This window comes from Phodopus roborovskii, unplaced genomic scaffold (assembly GCF_943737965.1).
Source record: "Phodopus roborovskii unplaced genomic scaffold, PHOROB, whole genome shotgun sequence".
Taxonomy (NCBI): Eukaryota; Metazoa; Chordata; class Mammalia; order Rodentia; family Cricetidae; genus Phodopus; species Phodopus roborovskii.
In genome coordinates this window covers 31,708,347-31,732,745 of record NW_026126470.1, presented here as the reverse complement: position 1 = coordinate 31,732,745, position 24,399 = coordinate 31,708,347, and the positions used below count along the sequence as shown (strand labels likewise).

Sequence of the window (24,399 nt, the reverse complement as noted above, 5' to 3'; positions counted from 1 at the left end):
GGGGGAAAAAACAGTAAGACTGGATAGATTCTTGCTATCAATCTTTATTTATGATTGCTCTTTATTCATGATTGCTCTCTGGGAAGTGTTTTGTTTTGAAAGCCAAGCTGAAAACAAGCAGTACAACACAGAGAACACACTTACTCCTTCTGCACCACGGTCAGCTCCTGTTTGCAGAGAATCAATGGGAGGTCTACTTGTGCTAAGCAATAGAAACAAACGTTAAGCAAAGACCAAGGATTGCAGGCACAGCTGTGTGCAGTCTTCACATTTAGCTTCACGTGGATACAGTGACATGCGTACCCAAGTACGCCTTGTGCGTAAGTCCTCCGTGAACCCAGGTATGCTGAGAGAAGGGTGCAGGCTTCGAGCCCAAGATTTCATCAAGTTAGTGGAAAGAATTGAAATGTGGCCTTGTGGCTCAGATATCCTAAAAGAAAGGAAACATCAGAAGACTCAGCACAATCTGGGAAGGCGTGACCACAGTTTACCAATTCTAGCCCCAAGGCAGAGAAGACAGAATACATTTCTTTCATTAAAAAAAAAAAAAACAAAAAACAAAAAACAAAAAAAACAAGCCAGGTTTGAACTGGCTGTCAGAGCTAACGTAGAAGAAAGGTAGCTCTAATTAGCTTCCCCCCCCCCCCGTTTGTTCATGGAAAGCTACACCTGCAATTAAGTAATCCCTAAGAGGGAACTTCAACAATGCAGGGTTATGTTAGGAGGCACTGCTGAGTGGCAAGCACTGGGAAGTAGTGTTTATTTACTAATTTATTTTTACGTGCGTGAGTGTGTGTCATATACATATGAGGGTGTCCATGGGTGCCAGAAGAGGAAGTCAAGTCTCTTGGAGCTAGCTTCAGGCAGTGTAGATCCTAGGAACCAAACTTGGGTCCTCTGGAAGAGCAGCAAGTGCTCTTTACCACTGAGCCATCTCTCCAGCCCGGGGAGGTAGAATTCAGTATCTGAACACTGTGTTGGGCATTGTGGCACCTGCCTTTAATCACAGCATTTAGTGGGCAGAAGCAGGAGGATCTCTGTGAGTTTGTGGGTTCTAGACCAGCCTGGTCTAAGTGGGGAGTTTCAAGCCAGTGAGTGTGACAGAATGAGATCCTGTTGCAAAAGACAAAATAAACAACAACAAAACAGAATCTGAATACTGTACACTATTGCTCCTCAGACTCAGGCACCAGTTTGGATTCTTATTCTAAACTGGACAGGAGCCTGTCTTCACTGTTCTGTTCACTGCTGTGTTCTCCAGCAGATCGAGTTTTCAAACCGAGTGAGCATGAACTCCCCAGGCACTGGGACAGGTCTGCCTCTGGAAGCTGAGTGGTTCCCAGAGACTGATCCTGCCACCAACCATGACACACTTCTGCCAAGGGTGAAGCAGAGTGTGCTGCCTGGTTCACTCTGCCACACACACACACCCCCAGGTACCTAACAGACTATTATGTGCTGAGTTCCCAACCTTACACCCTCAGAGAAACAGACAAAATGCTGTTCTTTCATTTCTATTTAGCTTTGGAATTGGGCCTGGACACGGTCTGAATAGGAAGATTTCTCTCTCTGCTGTACCATTCCATGCTCAGTATCTTTATCATCGTCAGGTTAAAACTGCATCGCTTTTAAGGAACCCTGCAAGCGGCGTGAGTATCGGTGGATTCTCACGGTGCTCGGGAGGCTCTGTCTCTGTGGCCATTTGCTTGGCTGCTGGCTCGATGATAAATACCATCAGTTTTGCATTCTTTTCCCAACTGTTCAGATGAAATTTCATTAAACTGCCTCTTCCTTAAATATGAGTCCAAAGTCATTCCTTAACAACAGACAGACAGCTGACCTTAAAGTAGAGGTCTGTGTGTCAACAGTCTGAACCTAAGCCATAGGGAAGCATCAAGCTGTGGCCTACGTCTACTTTGTAACATAAACAGAACATAATAGTTTTATTGTCTAAATAATAACACTGTGACAGAAATTCCCACCAACTCCAAGGAAACATATTAACCCCCTTTTTCTTTCTCTGTGTAGCTCTGCCTGTCCTGGAACCCATTCTATAGAGTAAACTGGTCTCAGAACTCACAGAGATCTTCTTGTCTCTGCCTCCCAAGTGCTGGGATTAAAGGCGTGGGCCATCACTGCCTGCCCATGTTAAACCATCTTGATAACAGCTTCTTGTCCGTGAGAATGTTGAGGGAGAGTATCCATGCTGTACACACACACACATACACACACACACGTATGTGTGTGTGATATAGACAGGAAGGAGACTAAAACACTTTTCAGGTTTCTTCCTTTGGTTGGTTTTTGTTTTGCTTTAAAGTTGTGGCAGAAAAACAGTGAGGAAGCTCTGAAAAACTCCTCTGCCTCAGACTGGGTCACAAGGACTACGGGAGCCACAAGCTGTCCTTTGCAGACATGTTGTCCTTGTATCCTGTGGAAGCAGCCGCTGTCGCTGCACAGTGTAGAGGAGGAAATGTGTGCACACTAACCCACCTCTGTCAGCATGCTCCTTTCCCCATCATGCGCTAGTGCCAAGTTCTGGACACCGGAGTCTGAAGCCCTGCGGTGCCCAGAGCGGTCGGCACAGGTGTGTGTGAGAGGTCACACAGGCCGACAGGGACCAAGCCGCTCAGCCCCAGAACTGTGCACCTACCTGGGGAAGGTGAAGAGCCGGCCTGAAAGGCCTAAGAGTCTTCCCCTTCTCCTGCTTCTTCCTCAGCTTCGGCCTCTCCCTCTGCTCCTTCCTCTGCTACCTCTTCTGTCTAGTTTGTACAAAAATCACAGCATTACTGAGATGCATAAGGACACAATGGGAATAAGATGCCAGACCAGAGCTGGGAACTCATAAGGTCACACAAAAGAGACAGAGCAGCTGAAGACATCTGACACCGACCTTCAGTCACCACATATACATGCCTTCATACATGAGTACACACACAGGTACACATACACACACATACATACACACACACTATATACACACACATACACACATGCACACACACACATACATGCACATACACACACATGCACACACACATACACACACATACATACACAAACATACACACATGCACACACATACACACACATTCATGCACATACATACACACACATGTACACACGAACACACACACACACACGAGAGGGATGTAGCAAAAGCAACACTGGTTCACCAACAGATGTTTCCACTAAGCTGATGAAACCTGCCGCTAAAGATGGCAGACCGTACCCCTTCTGTTTTCCTCTCTCCCTCTTCTCCGTCTTCCTCCTTAGTCCACAAAGAAAAAAGACTGGAGTAAGATTTAAGTTGGATTTGTAAAGTAAACAAACTATAATAAAATGGAAGCTCATTGAAAGAGCAGGACATTACTTATCCTCAAGGTGTGTAGACAGCAAAGCTATGATGATCTAACACCATTCACGTCAGAGATGCAAGCAAGCAATTAAGTTTTTTGACCAAAATGAAAATGTCTTTTCTGTCTTTATAGCCTTACAAGTGGGCCTTTGCTGCAGCTACAATACAGCTCATGGAAGTCAAAGGCCAGTGAGAGGATGATTACATCATTTCCCCTTCCCTTCTCTCCAACTCCTCCTATGTCCCCCTCCCCCGTTTTCTCTCGTTCAAACTCATGGCTTTGGCATGGCTGTTAGGCTACAGACCTTAAAAGGCACTGTCACTTTAGGAGAAGGGATGTGACCACCCTGGGTACAGCAGGCCATCGCCTGTCTCTCTTGGGTTGGAACCGCAAGCAACACCATCGTGGACTTGCACACACCCTCCCTCCAGCAGCTGGGACAAGTCCATCCCCCTGATGCCCAGACTCCAGGGTGACTTTATTCTCTTATTTAACCCCTTCTGGCCTTCTGGCTCCCAGCCCACAGGCTGGACCACATGGTAGGGAACTGGTCTACTCTTCCAACCCATCCCCAGGAACCTATGAGAACTAGAAATCCCCTTTGTTCCCTACATCAAAGATTTTCCCATGTGGAGACCCCAGAGGCCATTGTTCCCTTGATGACTCTCTCCTGGAGTTCCTACTAAACATCTCCTTTATAGTTTAAAACAATGGCGGAAACCCGTCCCACGGCTGCCTACCATCTGGCTTCCCTCCTCCTCCCTCCTTACTCAGCAAAACTGAATCCTATGAGATTCCCCAGCAAGCCGCTCAAAATCAGGTTTTCGGGAAAGACGTTTCCTAACCCAGAAGGCTGAATTGCAGGCCTGAGATCCACTCCCACGGCCGTCACTGGCTGTTCCGCGTGCTCCCTGTGAGTGTGATCTGTCCCTTGTTTATTTTCGGGATCTCTAGGATCCTGCTGCTGGTGGAACCAAGTGCTAAATTCTATAAACACAAGTAAGTGTCTGGGAGCAGAAACACATCCCTGCTATCTGCCTCTCAGAGAACTTGCATTTTCTCTTTATCCTCGGGTCATCAGATTAAACGCCATTATATGCACCATAGGGCTATCAGTTCTGAAGAGTGTCTCGCGTTCATAAAGCCAAGAACTTTACGTATCCAAGTGAAACAAGGCGCCATTAAAAATGGGGCAACCACAGGGCCAGCTTGGATGACGGTGGGGGATGTTTTACTACAGTAACCGCTGGTCTCAACCTTAGGTAACTATTAATAGCAGAAGAGGGACCCAGCCCTCCTTACCAATTCTTAAAAAGTCCTTAATTTCCTGGACTACACACTCACTGGAGAAAGTCACCTGCTAAGAAGTCTCCTAGAAATAGCCTCTAAGGCCAGGCAGTGGTGGCACACGCCTTTAATTCCAGCGCTCGGGGAGGCTGAGGCGGGTGGATCTCTGTGTCACTGGGAACTTGAGGCATGAAGCCCGGCGGCCTTGGGAAGGGAACTCACTGAATTCAGCGTTCAGGGGACCTACAAGTCCCAGCAAGTCCGAAATGTGCACAGGACCTGCTCCTAAAGAGATTTGATGCTCAGGGACAGCGAGATGATAGATGATGTGGAGATTATGTAAGCATCAGGGGTAACGTGAGTGGGGACTCCGTAAGGGATGGTGGGAATGTGGCTGGCGAGGCCTTGGGGTGGCATTGGCTGCCCAGGAGCCTTGTGGGTTGGTGTGGACTGCAGGCCTCCGGCCTAGCCTCCCTATGGGAGAGTTTCAGTTCGAACATTATGAGAATTTTTACAACTGGCACATGTGTGTGCGTTGGCTCTCGTCAAGGTAAAGTTTTCTTACAGGAAGAAAAGGCCAAATTGTTTTGAGTCGTGCTTGTTGCCTGCTGGTGCTCTTCGTCTGAAAATCTCAAAGCCCTGGGCTTTGGTGACACATGGTTGAAATCTCACCACCGTGGCGGTGCTCCTCACAAAAGTGACCTCTGTCAAGGCCATCGTGGATGAAAAAAGCTTTCGGGCCCAAGACGCAGGGGACACGGCCAGTTCTCTCTCCTGCCAGTTCTAGGGCTAGCTGTCCTCTCAGACCGCACTGGCAGGCCTCAGCAGCATCGTCGACACCCATGTCTGACACTCGTCACCACTGACACCTGCCCGTGGTTATGTCCTGTGCCATGCCAGTGGCCCAAATCTTGGCTAAGTTCCCAACAGAAGCAGCTGCCGTGAAGGGTCTAAGATGTCTCGGTCCCCATGTCTGCTCCTGGTGGCTCCTACGGAGAGCTGCATTGTGCCGCTGGAGTTTCTTTCCAGCCCAGCGCCACAGACGGTTAGCCCCAGGTGAACACACAAAGGCTTGTATTGATTTATAAACTGTTGGCCGATGGCTAGGGCTTCTTGCTGGCTAGCTCTCTCTTAGTTATTCACCCATAACTACTAATCTATGTATTTCCACATGGCTTTATCTTACCAGAGAACACGTGGTGTGTCCTATCTTCCTGGTCTCTCCATGGCGTGTCCTCATGGCCTCTCTCTCTGCCTTCCTGTCCCCAACCTTCTCCTGGCCTGATAGTCCCACCTATATCCCTGCCGGGCTATTGACCAATCAGAAGACACTTTCGGCGCCGGTTCGCGCCCTGTCTGCAGTCCTGTGAGCACCTGTCACCTGACGTCATTGGCCCAGCACCCACTGCTCTCTTTATAACGCTATTGTCTATGTATTTAATTTTCTAACCATAACATTGAGTCCAGGCAATGTGCGTGGTTGGCCTTTTAACAGCTGCCTCGTTGAGATTTTTGTCTAGCCCTGTGAGCTTATGTTGGAAAGCTTTTGAAATTAATATATTGGACCTCAGCTTAGGAAGGATTGGAAGCAGGAGTGGTATTTGATAAATATATTCAGTTTTATGGGTCAATTGAGCTACTGCCCTATGCCGGGCAGTAGAACCCCAGTGATTAGGAGGGAGCGAATGGGAAGGCAAAGTCCTACCCTGATGGGGCACTTTGAAGTGTGTGTGTGTGTGTGTGTGTGTGTGTGTACACACACACACACACACACACATATATATATATATATATATATATATATATATTTTTTTTTTTTTTTTTTTTTTTTTTTAAGGCAGGGTTTTTCAGTGTAGCCCTTGCTGTCCTGGAGCTTGCTCTGCTAACACTCGAATGCCCTGGCCCTTTTCCCCCAGGAGGCTCACAAGGAGTTATTCATCTCTCAAGTCAAGGAATGAGGGCCCGTGTCCGAGCAAGAACACGAATGTGCCCATCACGGACTGCTTCCCACCACGCCCGGTTGAGGGTCCTCCCTCTGGCCCCCTCAGCACCTGGTCCACAGCAGTTAAAACAGGAATGACAGCAGCTGGTTCCCTCCAGCTATGCTCTCATCAGCACCCACTTTCTTTCTCGAAGCTGTGAGCTCAGCACCTTACAGGAGTTCAGTGGTTGACAGGTGAGGCAAAACCATTGTGAGCTGAGCAAACACTCACATTCTTCTCTTGGGAGTCGCTGTCCTCTTTGTACGCCTCACTTTCCGGGCCTCCTTCGGCCTTCTCTGCCCCCTGTTTAGGAAAGAAACTCAGAACCACTGACCTTCCTCACCACCCCCTCCACCCCACCCCCAGCCGAAGGAAGCTCCCAAGGGAACAGCTGGCCACACCTGCTGTGTGGCTTTTCCCACTTCAGCCACGTCAGGTGAGTGAAGCTAACAGACACCTCCTCTAGGCGCGGTCATTTAGATGCTGACACAAGCTCCCCAAAAGCTCTAACAGACTGCCTGCACGCTGCAGCCATAAACTACTGAGTGAAGGGTGACAGATGCGTAGACGGATGAATATAAATGAACAAGGTAGACAGGTAAAGGGACGGGTGGACGGAAAGTAGATAAAAGGCATGACTGATAATAATTGATAATAGGTATATGGAGAGATATAGTATAGATAATAGGTAGATGGAAGACAGATGATACAGAGAAATGGTAAGTATTGATAGATGATATATAGGTAAGTGAATAGATGATAGATACCCAGAGAGAGAGACATAGATAGACAAAAAAAAAAAAAAAAAAGAAGAAGAAATGTTATGCCCGTGCCGCCACCCTGAGGACGCTGGCAGCAACTGCCCTTACCTCTGCAGCGCCTTCTGCATCTCCCGCCACATCTCCATTGGGAAGGGAGGACGCTTCCTCAGACTTTGTCGCCTACACCAAATAGTTGAAAACACTTGAAAATTCTCTTCGGGACAATGACTCTCATTCAGGGTTCACCTCACTCACTGCAACAGTGGGCCCCACCTACAGATGAAGTCATTGCCACCCGCACTGCAGTAGCAAGAGTATAAAAGCTGTGGCTGGGGAGAAGGCTCAGTGGTTAGGAGCTGCTCTTGCAGAGGACACGGCAGCTCACAGGCATCCATCATGCCAATTCCGGGGATCCGGCGCCCTCTTCTGGACTCTGCGGGCACCAGGCGTGTCCATAATGCACAGACATATATGCAGGCAAAACACCCATACACTTAAAATAAAATTAAGATAATTTTAAGAGCCTGAAAGCAGACAGCATCATAACACAAGCTCGGGACAGAGCCACATCAGAGCCCCCACATGATGATCGTAATGAATGAAATGCCCACACACACACTTTGTAAAACATCAGGCTATCTTCATGACAAACACTTTCCAAACACACCCTCTGTTGCCATCCTCGTATGACAATTAGTCTTCAATATTTGCTATGTAAGCGTCATTCTGCTACGTACTAGCTATTGAGTGAATTTGTTACTTTCCTGTTTTTGTGGGCTTTGAAACAAAAACAAAGGCATGCTATGCCTCACGACTTTTTAGCGTAATATTTATCCAGGTGAAGTAAAACCATCCTAATCCATTTTGTTTAATATTAAGCGCATGATAATTTATTCAAATATATTCTCGTTGATGGATCGTCAACATGTTCCCGTGTCTCTGACTCTATGGCTAACAGTGTAGTATGGAAAATTAAAATGGTGGGGATATTTTTATCAGGCTTCCTTTCTAAAGGTGTGATATTCCTCTGTAATACATGAACATCCTCCTTTTCTTTAGCCTCGTGACCAACTGACACAGTTGTGCTTTTGAATGAGTATGAGTGTGTTTGTGGAAATAGAGTTCTGTCTGTCCTCACATCTCTTTGGTTACTAGAAAGAAAGGGCATGCATACTTTTAATCACTTGCATTGTCTTTTCAGACAATTTCGTTTGTACCTTGACCATTTTCCTTGAGTTATTTCTAAAGGTTTTGGATGGGTTTTTGAGAAGGGTCTCACTATGTAGCCCAGCTGACCTTGGAACACTTCACCAATTTGTGTGACATCCTTGCCCGGGGGGCCATGCTAAGCATCTCTGTATCGTTCCAATCTTAGTATTTGTGCTGCCCAAGTAAGCACGGGTTTAGCTTTTTGTGAAGACAGATTTATCTTAATTTTTTTTTCTATAGAATATATTAATAGTTCTGTACCTTCTTTGTTATTAAAATATAGCCTTCTAATCCATCTATGATTTAATTTTATATATGATGTAAAATAACAGGTTGGGGCTGGGGTTATAGCTCATAACAGAATATTTGCCTGGCATAAATGAGCTCTAGGCTCAGTCCTGAATACGATTTTTAGAGTTTAAAGTCAATGTCCATGTGGTGGTCTGTATGAGAAATGTCCCCCCATAGGCTCCTGTGTGTGAACACGTGGTCCTCTGTTGGTGGCTCTGAGGTTATGATACCTTTAGAGGGTGGAGCCTTGGTGAAGCGAGTAGTCACTGGGGATTACCTTTGGGGGTTTACAGAGTTGCCCAACTTCCAATTTTCCTAGTTAGGGTTTCTATTGCTGTGAGGAAACACCAAAAGGCAAGTTGGAGAGGAAAGGGTTTATTTGGCTCACACTTCCAGTTCACAGTCTATTCTGGAAGTCAGAGTAAGGAATGCAGTGGTCAGTGAAGAGGGTGAAGCCCATCTCTACCTAGAACTCCATATTCATGGCTGAGCTTTGTCAGCATGCACTGGTTATATACAGTCAAAGAGGAGATGCATTGGTTAGACATAGTCAAAGAAGAGATGCATTGGTTACACATAGTCAAAGAAGAGATGCATTGGTTAGACATAGTCAAAGAAGAGATGCATTGGTTATACATAGTCAAAGAGGAAATGCATTGGTTATACACACAGTCAAAGAGGAGATGCATTGGTTAGACACAAAAAGGAGTCAACACTAAAGAGAAACACTGATGAAAGCTATACTGTGCTTGATTCTAGAGCTCACTTTCTGTCCCCTTCTTATCAGAACAAAAAAGCAAATCCATGTTAAGTAGAAATCACTAGACTGAGGGCAGATACAGAGTATGCGTTCAGGACTAGATGAGAAGTCAGTTGTGACAATGTAACTTCACAGTCACACAAGTAGCTGGGTACATTTTTGGGCCTCGTGCATGGACGGACTTGTGTAACTCAACACAATGATCTACACCTTTCCCACCCTTTCCTATTCTTTTCTCCAATGCTCAGAACTGAACCCAGGGCCTCCTCCTAGCTGATCACACTGAGCTGGCCCCTCAGAGTCACCCTTAGCCTTCATGTTTCATTTGTTTGTTTTTTTTGGGGGGGTTGTTTTGTTTTTTGTTGTTGCTGTTTTCTTGACAAAGGATTTCTCTGTGTAGCCCTGGCTGCCTTGGGGACTCTCTCTGTAGACCAGGCCAGCCTTAAACTCAGACATCCACCTGCCTCTGCCTCCTGAGTGCCTTCATGTTTCTTAAATATTATAAAATCATAACTGAAAAATTATCTGGTTGAAACCTTTGTATTGTATCTCTGCATATAATTCCTCAATGAAGACACACACACACTGAAATGGTATAGAGAAAAGCAGAGCCCCATAGAAGGGTGACATGTAAATTCATGATGCATTCTATGAATCTTTTTTTTTAAAAAAAAAAAAAAAAACCACGTGTTGGCTTAGAGCACCACTGACGAGCACCAGTGATTGCCAGTTCCTGTCATCTTTTATGATAGCCTGTACTGGACCCATACTGGGCGTTCAAGCTTACCTTTGACCCTGGAGGGGGAGCCAAGCCAAGGAATGAATAAATAATATTTTCTTCTTTTGCAGAGAAGAAAGAGTCAAAATCCTTGAAGCAAAGAAAGAGAATACTTTAAACCGTTATGCACTTGGCAGCTGGATATATATATATATATATATATATATATATATATATATAGTGAACCCAGCCCCCTTATCTGTCAGTCATCAAATGTAAAACATCCTCTTGGCTTGCTTTGTTAACTGATAACTAAGCTGTAAAGCTATGAAACAAAGCAAAGGAACAGAGAGAGAGAGAGAGAGAGAGAGAGAGAGAGAGAGAGAGAGAGAGAACTGAGGAAAGATTGCTGGAGGGCAGGGGGTGATTAGGGACAGGTACACAGAGCCTGTAATGACAAGATGTAGAGAAGCCTTTTCCCCACATTTGCAGTCTGTCCTCCCCCACTTTCCTGAATACCAGGGACATCCACATCTAGATTAACGACTCATGCCAGTGACTGACTCTTCTTCGGTTGTGCCCAAGCCTAGGCAGTTACCCCAGCCCGATTCAGCTTGTCATTGGCAGACATGCCTGCTACTTCCGGCAGGAATTCCCTCCTGGGCGGCCAACCTGGCCTTGACTGTGCCTGGCTGCCCACCTGGTGTTGTCTTTCTCTGATACCGCCTGCCATGGCTCTCGGCTGGACAGCTTCATCTGCTCTACACAGCAGATGCACAGGACTCCCAGACACCCGGAGCTCGCGCGTCCTGGTGCAGAGACAGATACTGCTTGCCCTGCCCCCACACCTGCTGCTGCCATAGGGCTCAGGACGGGGCTGACCACATGAACCAGTGAGACCACCTGAATGGCCACGTTTTTATTCCAAACATGGGGAAGGACACGGCGACAGCATCTTAGAGTTTCTCTTGCCGTGATGAAGCACCATAACTGGAAACTACTTGGGGAGGAAAGGGTCTATTTCAGCTTGTGCTTTCAATCTATTAGAGGGAAGTCAGGACAAGGAACTCAAACAGGGCAGAACCTGGAGGCAGGAGCTGATGCCATGGCTTTTTCTCCATGGCTTGCTCAGCCCTGCTTTACAGCACCCAGGACCACCTGCCTGGGGAGGCACCACACACCGCAGGCTGGACCCACTTAAAACAGTCGAGAAAATGCATCACAGGTTTGCCCATAGGCCAATCTGGTGGGGCATTTGCCAATCTGGCGGGGCATTTTCTTAATTGAGGTTCTCTCTTCCCAAATGACTCTAGCCTGTGTCGAGCTGACATGAAACTAGCCAGTTTATGCCATTTTATTTTTATTTCATGAGTGTTTTGCCTGCATGTCTGTCTGTACACTGTGTACACGCCTGGTGTCTGCAGGGCCCAGAAGAGGCTATCAGATCCCCTGGGACTGCAGTTAACAGCTGGTTGAAGCTACCAAGTAGGTAGCTCTGCAAGAACAAACAGAGATTTTAATTGCAGAGCCACCTCCCCAGCCACCCTGGCATCTCCAAGGGTTTCATGAAGCCGAGTGGACAAATGGTTTCCTAAAATATATTAATAGAAGAGGTTATATAGTGAGATTGCTCTGGCCCCGGCCCTTGCTCCTATATTTAGAGGCTACAAATACACACAGAACGTTTCAAACAAGAAGTTACCGACACTGGCTGCCTCCAAGCAGGAGCACCTACTTTATACTTTGAGGCCAGGGCAAAATAAATCCACCGGGCCCTTGGCTTAAACATGGCTAAAAATTCACACACAGTAGCAGAGAATTAGGCCAAGGACAGAGCCCTTCTGAGAGAAAGCCCCCGTGACCTCCCAGATGGGCGCGTGGAGCTAGCTCAGCTAGGAGGACTGTAGATAACCGTGAAGACCCTGTGAAATCATTTCATCTTTCAGTGTGTGCAAGTATGGGTTTCTCTAACTTCTCTCGTATTGAAAGGCACTGGTGTGCTGGAGAGATGGCCCCGTGGTTGAGAGTGTTTGCAGAAGACTTGAATTCAGTCCCCAGCAGCCTCATCAGATGGATCACACCACCTGCAATTCCAGCTCCAGAGGGTCTGAAGCCCTCTCCTGGCCCCTGAAGGTACTTTGTGCATACACACATGTGCACAGACGGGTGCATGGGTGCAAGCACACACAGAGAGATAAATTTCAAAAGTAAAAGTAAGTAAATTTTATCTTATTTTAAAGGATCTATTGCAGAAAAAACAAAATTCCTCGCCACCATAACCGTCTCCTGCATTAGCCTTCTCTTTGTGGGAGTGGAGTGGAGAATGGATTCTCTCATCTTTTATTATTTTGATTTCATATATTACTGTGGGAGGTGAGCATGCCACCGTGCATGTATGGAGGTCAGCAGACAGCTCCTGGGAGTCCTCTTCCAACCATACGGGGTGCAGAGACAGGGCTCAGGTCATCAGGCTTGGCAGGGGTGCTTTGTTGTGGAATATTAATTTAAGATGTGTTACATTTGTTTAAGGATGCAAAGATGTGTTGCATTTTTTTTAATGTTGCATTTGTTTAGCTCTGTAAAGCTGTGTTATTTTTCCCTGTCCGAAACACCTGATTGGCCTAATAAAGAGCCAAACGGCCAATAGAGAGGCAGGAGAAAGGATAGGCAGGGCTGGCAGGCAGAGAGAATGAAAAGATGGAGAAATCTGTGGGCAGGAGAGATCAAAGAGGCACAACAGAACAAGGAGAAGACAACACTAGCGGCCAGCCACACGGCCACGCAGCCAGCCGCGGAGTAAGCGCAACAATAAGATATACAGAAGTAAGAAAAGGGAAAAGCCCAGAGGCAAAAGGTAGATGGGATAATTTAAGTGAAGGAAATCTGGCTAGAGATAAGCCAGGCTAAGGCCAGGCATCCATAAGAAAGAGTTAAGTCGGGAGCGAGGGACAGGGAACTGGGATCGACATGTAAAATAATAAATTAAATTAAAAAAAATGCTTTGACTCCAAAATTTAAGTTGAAGGACAAGTTACTGGGGAAAAGGATTTCTATTTTTGTTTCCACAGAAAATGAAAAGATGTGGATTCCTTCCAGACTAATGTGGTTTGATCACGCCAGACCGCCTGAAACAGAGTACCAGGTGATCCTACTTTCAAAACAGCTGGACAAAGCAGCCCTACAGACTACAGCCAGGATTTCTGCATCTTCTTCGAATCCCCCATGACAGCGCCCCTTACCAGCAGGAAGTAGTTTGGAAAGAACGACGCCCAAATTCCCAAATATTGTCTATAAATGTTTGTTTTCATTTAATTGGACTTTTATATAAAATTAAATAAAATAATAATAAAAAATAAAGAGTTAAGTCTCTGTGTGTAATTATTTTGGGAGCTGGGTTGCAGGCCCCCAAAAGAGCAAAGAGGAAAACCAACAACATCCATTTGCCCACTGAGCCACCTCACTGGATGGAGGGCTCTCTTCACAGAAGAAAGCCTTTCTCCGCTCTGGGAGGCCCCAAGTAAAAGCTCCCCCATATCATGTACTGACCACATCAGGCTGAGAGCACTCTCACCCACCAGGCTTTTTTTTAGTAAGCCTCTCAAGAAGCTAATCTAGCCTTGCAAATTCCTGCAGTCCCGCGCCTCTCCCACAAGCCCTTGTCCACCTGGAACCCCAGAAAGCGACCTTATTTGGAAGTAAGGTATTTGCAGCTATAGTGGCTGTGATAAGACCATAGAGTCTTTTCCAGTGACTTCCATCCTTACAGGAAGGCCCTGTGGAGGCTCTGTGTGTACGCAGGGAGGATCCCAGAGGCCAGCCACATCTGGAATACTTCTACAAACCAAGGACTGCTGGCAAACCTGAGAAACTAGGGGGAGAGAAAATGGAACAGGCTCTCTTTAAGAATTTCCAGAAGGCCCCAACATGCACCAGTATGATCGTGGCCTGTGAAAGCATAAATATCTGATATTTTTAAGCCACAGAGCGTGTGGCAGTCCATTAGTGCAGCTGCAGGCAGGCAACCTAAGTCCCTTAGGAGCAACAATTCATACTTCAAATGAGAGCCCAAAAGCTATTGTGCAGAAGAGCAGACAGTGAGTCTGGAGACAATGACCAATCAATGACGGGCTTGCCTTGCAAGCCTGGGGCCACAAGTTCCATCCCCAGAGCCCATTTAAAAGAAACCCAGGACCTCAGTACCACAGAGGCAAACACAGGTGGATCCTAGCACCTACTGTCCAGCCTGGGCAAGTCCCGTGTCAGTAAGAGACTCCCATCTCAAACAAGCAAGATGGACAGTGCTTGAGAAACAAAACCCAAGACTGTCCTCTGGCATGCAGCCACGCCTACACAAGAACACACACACCACACACACAAGACCATGTGGTGAGTATGTTGGGCTGTGTGCTTGTATGATCTTGGTTCCCAGCGCTGAGCCAGGTGACTGGTGAATGAATTCTTGTGGGTGGGATCTAGTGAGACTGAGGCATTCAACAGCAGGGGTCAGCCTGTGTCTGGTTAACGCAGATGGAGAGGACAGACAGCTCTCCAAGGCAGGAGCACAGATGTGACCACATATCCCGCACCTGGGCCCAGATCCCAGACGCAGCGCACCCGGGACAATTCCCTCTGCTTGACAGCACCCTCTTCCCCCATAGGAGGAAGGACCCGCTGTATGTATGCCCACTTCTCATAGCAAAAGTCCACGGGCTTGTTTTTGTTCTTTAATGGTTCCTTTCAGCAATCTGCTTTCTTATGCAGAACCTGTAAAGTCTGTGGAAGGCGGCTTTATGTTGAAATAAACTCTGAAGTCCTTCAAATGAGGGTGTCAGGCCAGCGCACTGTCTCAGCGTGTAAAGTCTGACATGTACGACAATAAGAGCTTAATCCCCAGAACCCATGGGGAAGGAGAGAACTGACTCCCAAAAATTTCGTCTGACCTCCACACCCATATGCCATGGCTTGCACACAGCCATACGCGTACACACACACACACGTACACACACACACACACACACACACATATACACACACACACAAAATAAAGGTGATTTAAAAAATTAAATATAAATGAAAATTGCCATTGTCATCAAATGCTCAGAACACATTTAAACTAACTGGGTGAGTTTGAACAAATTCACCCTGTTTTTGGCATGAGGACTGCCCGTCTGCTAGTCAATTTTTAAGAATTTATCTACCATAAATACCCTTCCCTGATAATGAGATTGATGACTGACTTATCTACCACCATGGAGCCCTCATCTAGTACCTGATGGAAACAGAAGCAGAAACCCACAGCTAAACACTGAGCCGAATTGGAATCCAGATGCAGAGATGGAAGACAAGACCAGGCTACAGAGACCCACACAGACAGCTGACCTGAACAAGAAGGAGCTAATGGGCTCCCAGACTGATAGCTGGGAATCCAGCATGGGACTGACTCAGACTCCCTGAACATGGATCGCAGTTACAAGGCCTGGGCAGTCTAAGGGACCTCTGATGGTGGAACCAGGATGCATCCCTGGTGCACAAAAGGACTTCAGGAGCACATTCCCCATGGAGGGATACTCCCTTAGCTTAGAGACAGTGGGGAGGGCCTAGACTCTACTCCAAATGACTTGATAGATTTTGTTCACCATTCCTGGAAGGCACAACCCTCCCTGTGGAGTGGGGGTGGGGGGAATGGGACGAGAGAGGGGATCAGGGGGCATGGGCAGGAGGGAAAGAAAGGTAGGGAGAAGAAAGGAGGGTGGAAGGGAGGGAGGGAGGGAGAGGGAACTGGGATCCACATGTAAAATAATAAATAAATAAAAGAATTTATCACTGAGTATGCACTTCCCAAGGCTAAGTAAAATCCATCCCTTTCTACCAAAAGTGCAGATTTTGTGTAAACAAATTATTTCTATCCTTCAAAATACAGAACCTAAAATGCCCCCAGATCTGCTGAATCGTTGTACAGCTTGCTCCACCAACTTCTCACTCTTAAATGTTGGATGGATAGAAGAAAGAGATCGTGACCTGGCATGTGTGAACGATCTCAAACGGCGTCTCAAAAAACAATCTGCCTTAAACAATTTCTGGCAAACAGGGAATGACCAGATGGGTCAGTGGATAAAGTGCCTGCCTTGCAACCACGGGGTGCTGAGTTCAGGTCCCCAGCACCCATGTTAGAAGCAGAGCACAGCAGCTCATGTCTGTTCATGCTGGACAGGGGACAGGGAGGGGCTGACTCACACAACTCAGCCAGCTTAGCTGAATCAATGAGCTCCGGGTCCAGTGAGAGACCCTGCCTCAAAAAACAACGTAGAAGGTGATTGAAGAAGACACCCAGTGTCAACCTCTGGCCTACATATACACACACTCTCTCTCTCTCTTTCTCTCTCTCTCTCTCTCACACACACACACGCATGGAAGGTACACACACACATGCAAACCACATACATTAATTAATTATGATAAATGCGCAAAAGAACGATGAATACTCACCCCGCAATATTGCTCTTCGTTGAAGATCTGAGGAGGCAGAGGAATCCCGTTCTGAGGCTTCTTTTCCCCGGGAACGTTCTCTCTCATCCACTTCCGGTTGTCTTCATCCCCAGCTATGTCCAGTTCCTTAAAGTCTATCTTATTGGCTTCCAAAAAGCCCACGACTTCTTGCTGTTTCTTCCTTATCTGGTGAAGGGCAGAGGAAGATAATCATTACTGCGTTATAATGCTGTGTTACGGCTGCTTTTGAATCCTGCTTTGCTGACACGATTACACTTCAGTCATTTCCTTTCAGCTGAACTACACAGCACAAACAATTGTGTGCAGCATCAAAACAAAGGGAACAATCAAGCCACGCCCTTCTGTTAGACAGGACCAACAGAGGGGCAAAGGGTCCTGGCACAAGTAAGTTCCTGACACTATGCTAAGCGCTGTTCCCAGCACCTGCCCCCCCACCAAGGAAACAGAAGAAACGTTTGCCCTTGGACTCACCAAACACCACTTAAAACAATCTCCTTGGACTGTCTGGAACAAGATGGGGAGGCCTGGCCTGGGAGCTCGAGAGAAGAAAGGGTCCTAGAGTCAAGCTCAGAGCGGGAAGGAGGGGGCAGGTGGGTACCTATCTTATCCTCCCCCTGGTGGGACCTTGCTCAAGTACTCTGACTGGGCCTTCCTCCCAAAGGGCTGCTCGTCTCCAGGTAGCCTCCTGAGCTGACCCCCATGCACACAGCCACAGAGGGCTCCTCCCCTTCCTGACCGGGAGAGGGAGAGTGGTCCTCGAGGCACCCCAGCAGATCTCCTCAAGACCTCACATCTTCCCCGAGTCCCGCTGAGACATCAAAGGCCCTGCTGCTTCCACAGGCCACACTGGCTGTCTGTCCTGAGGGATAGGTCTGCAGGACCTGGAGATCCCTGGGGGCTGGGTCACTGTTTGGAGCCTTGGGGACCTCGGTGGAGGCTAGAACTCTTTCCCTATCCTGTGTCGTTTAAACGTTGTCTCTGTCCTGAGGTCAACCAGTCACTGTTGGCCACTCCAGCGTGACTGAGAATCCACAGCCACACCTCCCAAAGCCCTTTACTTGACACCTCTCCTTTATTGTCTGATACAGTGAGGAGACTTTCCAAGTGACGTCACCATACTGTAGCGTGAAGCCTGCCAGATGGGCTTATGTCCTAGCTCCAACGGTGCTGCTCTCAGGCAAGGGCTCGGGACTCTGATTCCCTCGTCTGCAAAGCAGACACAGAGACACCTTCCTCTGGGGTGTTGGCGACAACGCGGCGGGACCATGTGTGGCCATGTATTCTGTGTGGTAGCCGAGCGCCTGCACACGCTGAGCAGCCAGCACATACCATTCTCTCCCAGTTAGGCTGGCCATGCCAGCATGTGGGGATTTCACTCTTGGGGTATTGCTTGGGGACAGGGTCTCACCACAGTCCGAGCTATGTAGCCCAGGCTGACCGGAAAAAAAAAAAAAAAAAAAAAAAAAAAAAACCGCATGCTCTTCCTGCTTTGGCCTCCTGAGTGCTGGGATTACAAGTGTGCTACCATGCCTGGTTTGCCAGATACATGCTCTCATTGCTACTTGTAGTGGGATATTCACTTTGTCTCCTTCTGTAGCACTGACCACGCCCATTGGTGGGTGGAGCCAGGGGCGGACGTTAACAAGTTTGCAATGAATTGGTAGGTTTCCCAAGACTGACACCAGGATCAAAAAAATTTTTTTTTCTTTTTGGGGGTTGGATGGGGGGTGCTGGAGGGAGAGAGAGCTCAATGGATGAGTGTTTGCTGCACAAGCAGAAGTTCAGATCCCTGAACGGGAATAAAAAAGCAGGGTGTGGCCACACGCATCCATGTACCCACAATCTGTGGGGAGCAGAGAAAGGATGGCTCCTGGGGCTTGTAGGCTGCTGGACTCGCTCCCAGCTCAGTGAGAGACCCCGTCTCAAGCGACTAAGGCTGGTAATGATAGAACAGGACGTCCTCCACTGGTCTCTGCGTGTGTGTGCCAATGCATGCATATATGCACACACATGATCACAAACACACGTGCGCACATGCGCACAAGAGTCCCGTTTTTCCTGTCACATTTACACCGTCAGTCTAGTGGGAGAAGGGACTCAGAGAGCTGGAAGTCCCCATTGTCTGTCATAAGGGTTGTCACGGCAGGGAATGAACGCCTTGGAAACAGTAAAGACTATCCTCTCTCCTCTTCTAGAAGCGGCAGCCTTCTAGAAAGGAAGGGGGCGAAGACACCCTTTCCTGCTTCCCGTGTCCCCTTAGGCCAAAATCCTCTCGAGCATGGTACAACGTGGCCCAGATCTTTGAATGTAATTGCTACAATGGGGCTGATGCATAGCATGTATTCAGTTCCTATCAAAGAGATCGCTGGCTATTTTTCTGTTGGGCCAGAATTCATCTATCTCCTGAACATGTGACCTCGGAGACCACCCGACACACGTGTAGTAGGAACGTGAGTAGCCCTTGCACAGTTTTCCTGCCAAGGAGCTGTTGGGTGAAACTCCCCATTCCTGAACACTCGGCGGCACAGATGTGGGGTGGTGATTTCTCAGTTCAGTCTAAGGTGCCCTTCTGCCTCCTTGACTTTAGACAGTTCTTCTAATACATAATGATCGTAGCCCTAGAGCTACTAAAACCAGTTGCCAATAATCACAGTAACTAATAATGATGACAACTACAATGCTCATTAATATCAGTTAATGGTGGCTAATAAGAATTAGAATGGCAACTTACATGAACAGCTGCGATGACTACACAAAACTTTACAAGTCAGGCCCTGGCACGGTGCTGGGCACCCGAGTGTGGTGCCTCAGGAGTCCTCATGACCCAGCTATGAGGTGAACACTATTCTTATCCTCATTTTACAGACAAGGAAATCGAGGCTCAGGAAGGAGAAATACCTCCTCCAAGGTTACAGAGTTACAAGCTGCACTGAAACATTTGCCTAAGGAGTCACAATTAACTCAGCAACTCTGAGACCCTGAGAGAAGGGAGACCCTCCAGAATCTCCAAGGCCAAAACAGACTGCCAGGCTTCTAGAATGCAGGACCATAAACAAAACAAAGAAGTCTGTGGGTTTAATCCCTGTTGTCTAAAGAATATAAACAACCACACAGTCAGAACAGAGAAGAGGCTGAGGCTACAGCTCAATGGTTAAAAACACTAACTGCTCTTCCAGAGCATCTGGGTTGGATTCCTCATGGTGGCTCACAGCCAACTGTAAACCAGGCCTGAGAATCTGAAGCCTCTTATGGATGCTATGGTCACCAGGCACATGCCTGCAGTTTACAGCACCCACATGATAGCTCACTGCTGTCTGTAACTTAAGTTCCAGTGGATCTAACTCCTACACTCAGACATACATGCAGCCAAATACCAATGCACATAAAATAAATTACTTTTTCAACCTTTAAAAGAAATACAAATAAAACCCACTCCAAAGTCATTGTTCTTGAAAAAATATTTTCAATCTGAAAAACCCAAACATGCACTCTCAGGATGTAACATAATGGTAAGTTAGCATGCTTACAACACATGTGTGAGGCCCCAGTTTTAAATCCATCACTGCAAAAACAAAAAGTGCCCTTGCTATTTATATCCATATATTATTTATATCCATAGTCATCAACAGCCACCAAAGATTTACATTTGCAGTCTCTGTGTTTGGAATTCTCCATTCGAGATGTGAGCTCCTCTTTTTGTCCTATTCTGGGTCAGAGGTCATTAGGGGATTGTTATCTCCAAGTCTACGTCCTACAGAATGAATAGAATCACAGAAACCATCGGGGGATGGGTGGGTGGAACTGGCAAACTCTTTTGTTTTCTGCTTGCCCTCTCTGGAAACACTCCTAAATGTTTAGATCTGGGAGTGCTGGCCGAGTCAAGCTGTGGTTGGGGCTGGTACCTAGCCAAGACCAGGAAACATCTCTCCTGAGAGACTGTCGGAATTCCAGCTGCAACCTGAGACCCTCTAGGAAGTAGTTATTAAAGGAAACAGCCCCCTCTCTGGTCTCTAACTCTCAGAATTAATAAACTATTTTCTTCCCACGGCCTCTCTCCCTTTCTCCTAAAACACTGGCCAAAACTTCACTCCAGGCAGAAACTAAATTCCAGCTTGAAGTCAATCTCTGATTCATTCCTAGAACTGAGTCCCTGAATTGCCCTTCTCTGGCAGGTAGGTCTACACAGAGGCAGAGAACGAAAGTCCCGAATCAGGAGATGGGTAGTCTCCAGAAACCCAGAAACCCAGGCAAAGCCACGGTATGGAACTGGGCCCACACTCTGAGAGAGTTTAAGAGCTGTGGCCTCAGATGGGTTTGCTGTTGTCATTCTGACATCATTTTCCACAAATAATAGCATCACACCCGCTAGGTTTATGCTTCCAGCCATTCCGAATACGGGACGAATTACGCCCTGAGGTCATTTTGGCGATCCGAGTCAGCTCTCCCCGACCTGTGGTCTTTTTTTTTTTTTTTTTTTTTTTTTTTTTTAGTCTGCGTCTTACAGAATGAATGGTAAAGCACTCAAAAAAGGCCGGTCGGTAAATAATACCACACCGCACTACCAACAGGACACAGCACAGGTTGAAACCGAGCCTGGAACACTCCTCCTTCCAGGCACCTTTTACGCCCACCTGCCGGATTACACACTTCACACACTTTTTCCAAACGCCCCGTGAAGACAAACGAGAAAAACCAAGGGCACACTCATCATGCTCGCTGCGGTGTGAAGTTGACTCACACCCAAAAAAAAAAAAAAAAAAAAAAAACGAAATTCAAGACTGAAGCCTGGGCATGCCCACTCCTCCAGAAGAAAACAAAAACAAAAAAAAAAACAAAAAAAAAAGTCCGCACAGGAAGAAAAGCCCACAGAGCCCCCAGACACCTACCGCTATGGACCCAGAAGATGTGGCAACAAACACTTTGATAACCATTTCGACAGTCGGGAAGAGCACTCCCCCTAACACACCCCTGCTAGGGAAGTCACTAGACAAACCCCGAGGTGACGCTCGCTCGCTCGCTCTCCTGGGGAGCCGGTGCCTGGTCGGCTCCCAGCCCTGCCCTCCAACCCAGAGGCGACGGAGCAACTGGGACGCATCCTGGGTTTCCCCTGCGTCTGGGATGTCAGGGAAATGATTGGCTGATAAAAGCGGCCGCTGGACCCTTTCCCTTACCACTTTTAAAGGCCGGACAACAGTCCCTAAAAGGCCAGGATGGAGCTCGAGAGCGCACCAATCGCAGACTTATGGAGAGATGCCTGGTGCAGGGGAGGCGGAGCCTGGGGGAACCCGGGGGCTGTGGCAAAGAGGGGGCAGCCTAGGGAAAAGTCCAGAAAAAGCCGCCTTGTCCAGGAGGGCTCTGGACAAACGGCCGGCCGCAGTGGCCACTTAAAGAGCAGCTCCTGTTTAAGTTTTCTACAAGGTTATTATTATTTTATTATTTTTAATCCAGTGAGCTGTCACACGACAGAGATCCCTTTATGAGTGGCCTGTTTCTCTACCAGCTGTCTGGCGCTGTAAAAATTCACTGACGCCTTCGGAGGCAGAGAAATAGCCGCGGCCGCCCGGGTGACCGCAACTAGCAAATTATCATCCCTATTTTAAAGGTGGTTTGGGGGGGGTATGGGGATGTTTATAGCAAGCTCCAGCGCGTCTTATTTACACAGGTGGTTTGAATAGCATTTTTAAAAACAAAAATCTGAATACAAAACTAGTAAAGAAGCACAGACGGTACGAGCCCAGACTCTCTTGATGGGTTTCACGTGATGGCTCACTGGGCTGAAGTCACTTGCCTCCAAGCCTGACGATCTACCTGAGCTTCACCCCTACACCCCTACCCCCCGGAACCTCATAGCGGAAGGAAAAGTATATGCAGTTTAGAAGACAGAGTGACAACAAGACCATCTAGAGAAACAACATCAGTAATTTCTCCCCTAGGGCCGGTGACTTCCGGAGGCACGGATTTGTACTCCTTCCTGTGGGGCAGGTCTCAAATCCAATCAGGAGGGCAGGGCTGCCCCGATGGACAGTCTTGCCTGGCATGTTTGTATTGTAGCACGAAGGGCCCAGCGCTGGGTGGGCTGATGTCTTTTCTGCCAGCAGCACCCTGAACAGCACCTTCCAGGACTATGGAAGTAGCCAGAAGCAGAATGTAGAGTTTCATGGTCAGCTCAAGACTGATTTCTCTTTAACCAAGGTGTGTGCTGACTTTAGTAACGGGGTCTCACCAGCTATTTCTAGTGAGCAGCAAGAGCGACGGCAATAGCCCGTGTTGGTTGGGGAGCCTCTGGGGTCTGTCTGACTCGTAGGGAGGTAACCCGTGTCCAGTACTGAGGTTTTCCTTTACTGTCCCGAGGCTTCAAGGAGCCGCACCGCTCACTAATGTTCAAACTCTTTTGATGGTTTTATTTTTAATTAGGTTACAAAATGAGGTTTCATAAGGCTACTTCATACATCTGTAGATTATCATTCCCTACCCTCCTCCTCCCCACCCTCCTCCTCCCCACCCTCCTCCCCACCCTCTTATTTAGTTGCCAGTGCTTGCTCACCCCACTCTTTCCTGTCATATATAAGCTTATTTCAGTGGTTAAATCAGAGACACATTACCATTAAAAAGTATTGAAAACAAGCAACTGGAAGGGTTCAGTCACAGACAAGACATTTATTTATATCAACCCTCTTGCCAAGACTCTGGGAACATGAAAGGAGGAGGAGAGGGAAGAATGTGAGAGTCAGAGGTTGGAGAGGAGGGCTCTGAAATGTCCTCTGGGCATGAACATGGCTGTCCAGCTCATGAACTCACAGCAGCTGTGGTCACCCACGTAAAGACTGCACAGGATCAAACCAGTTAAAAGTCCCAGCTTGGAGAGGGGATGTGCTCCTGAGACCCAATCCTTAGCTAAGAAGCTATTGGCAATGCGTGGCTGCTAGCAAAGCCATTTCTTTATGAGTGTGGGCACTAGAAGATTCCCCGTGTGCTCTCGCATGATTCCACACTGAGTACTAACTGTATTCAGAGGGTTAAGTAAATAAATAATCATAAAGTGGGAGGATTATGTGATGGGAAGTCCTAGGGGGAGAAGGGTGGATATAATCAAGATATTTTATATACACATATGAGATTGTCAAAGAATAAAGCTTGAAATTTTAAATGAAGCCAGGCTTTGGTGGCGCACGCCTTTGATCCCAGCAGAGGCAGGTGGATCCCTGTGAGTTCGAGGCCAGCCTGATCTACAGAGCAAGATCCAGGACAGGTTCCAAAGCCACAGAGAAACCCTGTCTCGAAAAACAAACAAAACAAAACAAAAAATGAGCTTAGACTTGAACATGCAAAGTTAACAATTCCCAAAATTAGGTCCTCCATGTAGATAGAAGCACCCTCTGCGAACTTGTCTCTCAACTATTTTTTTTTTTATTTTAAGGCCTCTGAAGATTAAAACCGATTATTATTTTGGTAGTGATATTTTGTTTATGATCTAATGAAGTTTGCCTGAAGATCAGAGTGCAGAGCTAAGCTACTAGTTAACCAT

General features: G+C 47.3%; 1 protein-coding gene and 1 non-coding gene across 2 annotated transcripts; both read right to left on the bottom strand.

Moving 5' to 3' along the window:
• Positions 1-71: 71 nt before the first annotated feature.
• Positions 72-21,891, bottom strand: Sh3bgr (SH3 domain binding glutamate rich protein). The gene is made up of 8 exons (XM_051191955.1): positions 21,761-21,891; positions 16,854-17,039; positions 10,437-10,517; positions 7,498-7,569; positions 6,860-6,931; positions 3,233-3,271; positions 2,654-2,762; positions 72-430 (listed from the first exon to the last, which is right to left on the bottom strand). The coding sequence occupies exons 1-7, from the start codon at positions 21,803-21,805 to the stop codon at positions 2,685-2,687; spliced, it is 573 nt and encodes a 190-aa protein (XP_051047912.1). The 5' UTR covers positions 21,806-21,891; the 3' UTR covers positions 72-430; positions 2,654-2,684.
• Positions 8,681-8,788, bottom strand: LOC127227578 (U6 spliceosomal RNA). The gene has a single exon (XR_007834997.1). It is a non-coding gene; the product is annotated as a U6 spliceosomal RNA (small nuclear RNA).
• Positions 21,892-24,399: the final 2,508 nt, after the last annotated feature.

Coding starts and splice junctions, on each gene's coding strand:
- Sh3bgr (XM_051191955.1), bottom strand. CDS start 21,805: ATGGTTATCAAAGTGTTTGTTGCCACATCTTCTGGGTCCATAGCG. Junction 17,040..21,760: donor CATCTTCTGGGTCCATAGCG/GTAGGTGTCTGG, acceptor GCCCTTCACCAG/ATAAGGAAGAAACAGCAAGA. Junction 6,932..7,497: donor ATGCAGAAGGCGCTGCAGAG/GTAAGGGCAGTT, acceptor TTTCCTAAACAG/GGGGCAGAGAAGGCCGAAGG.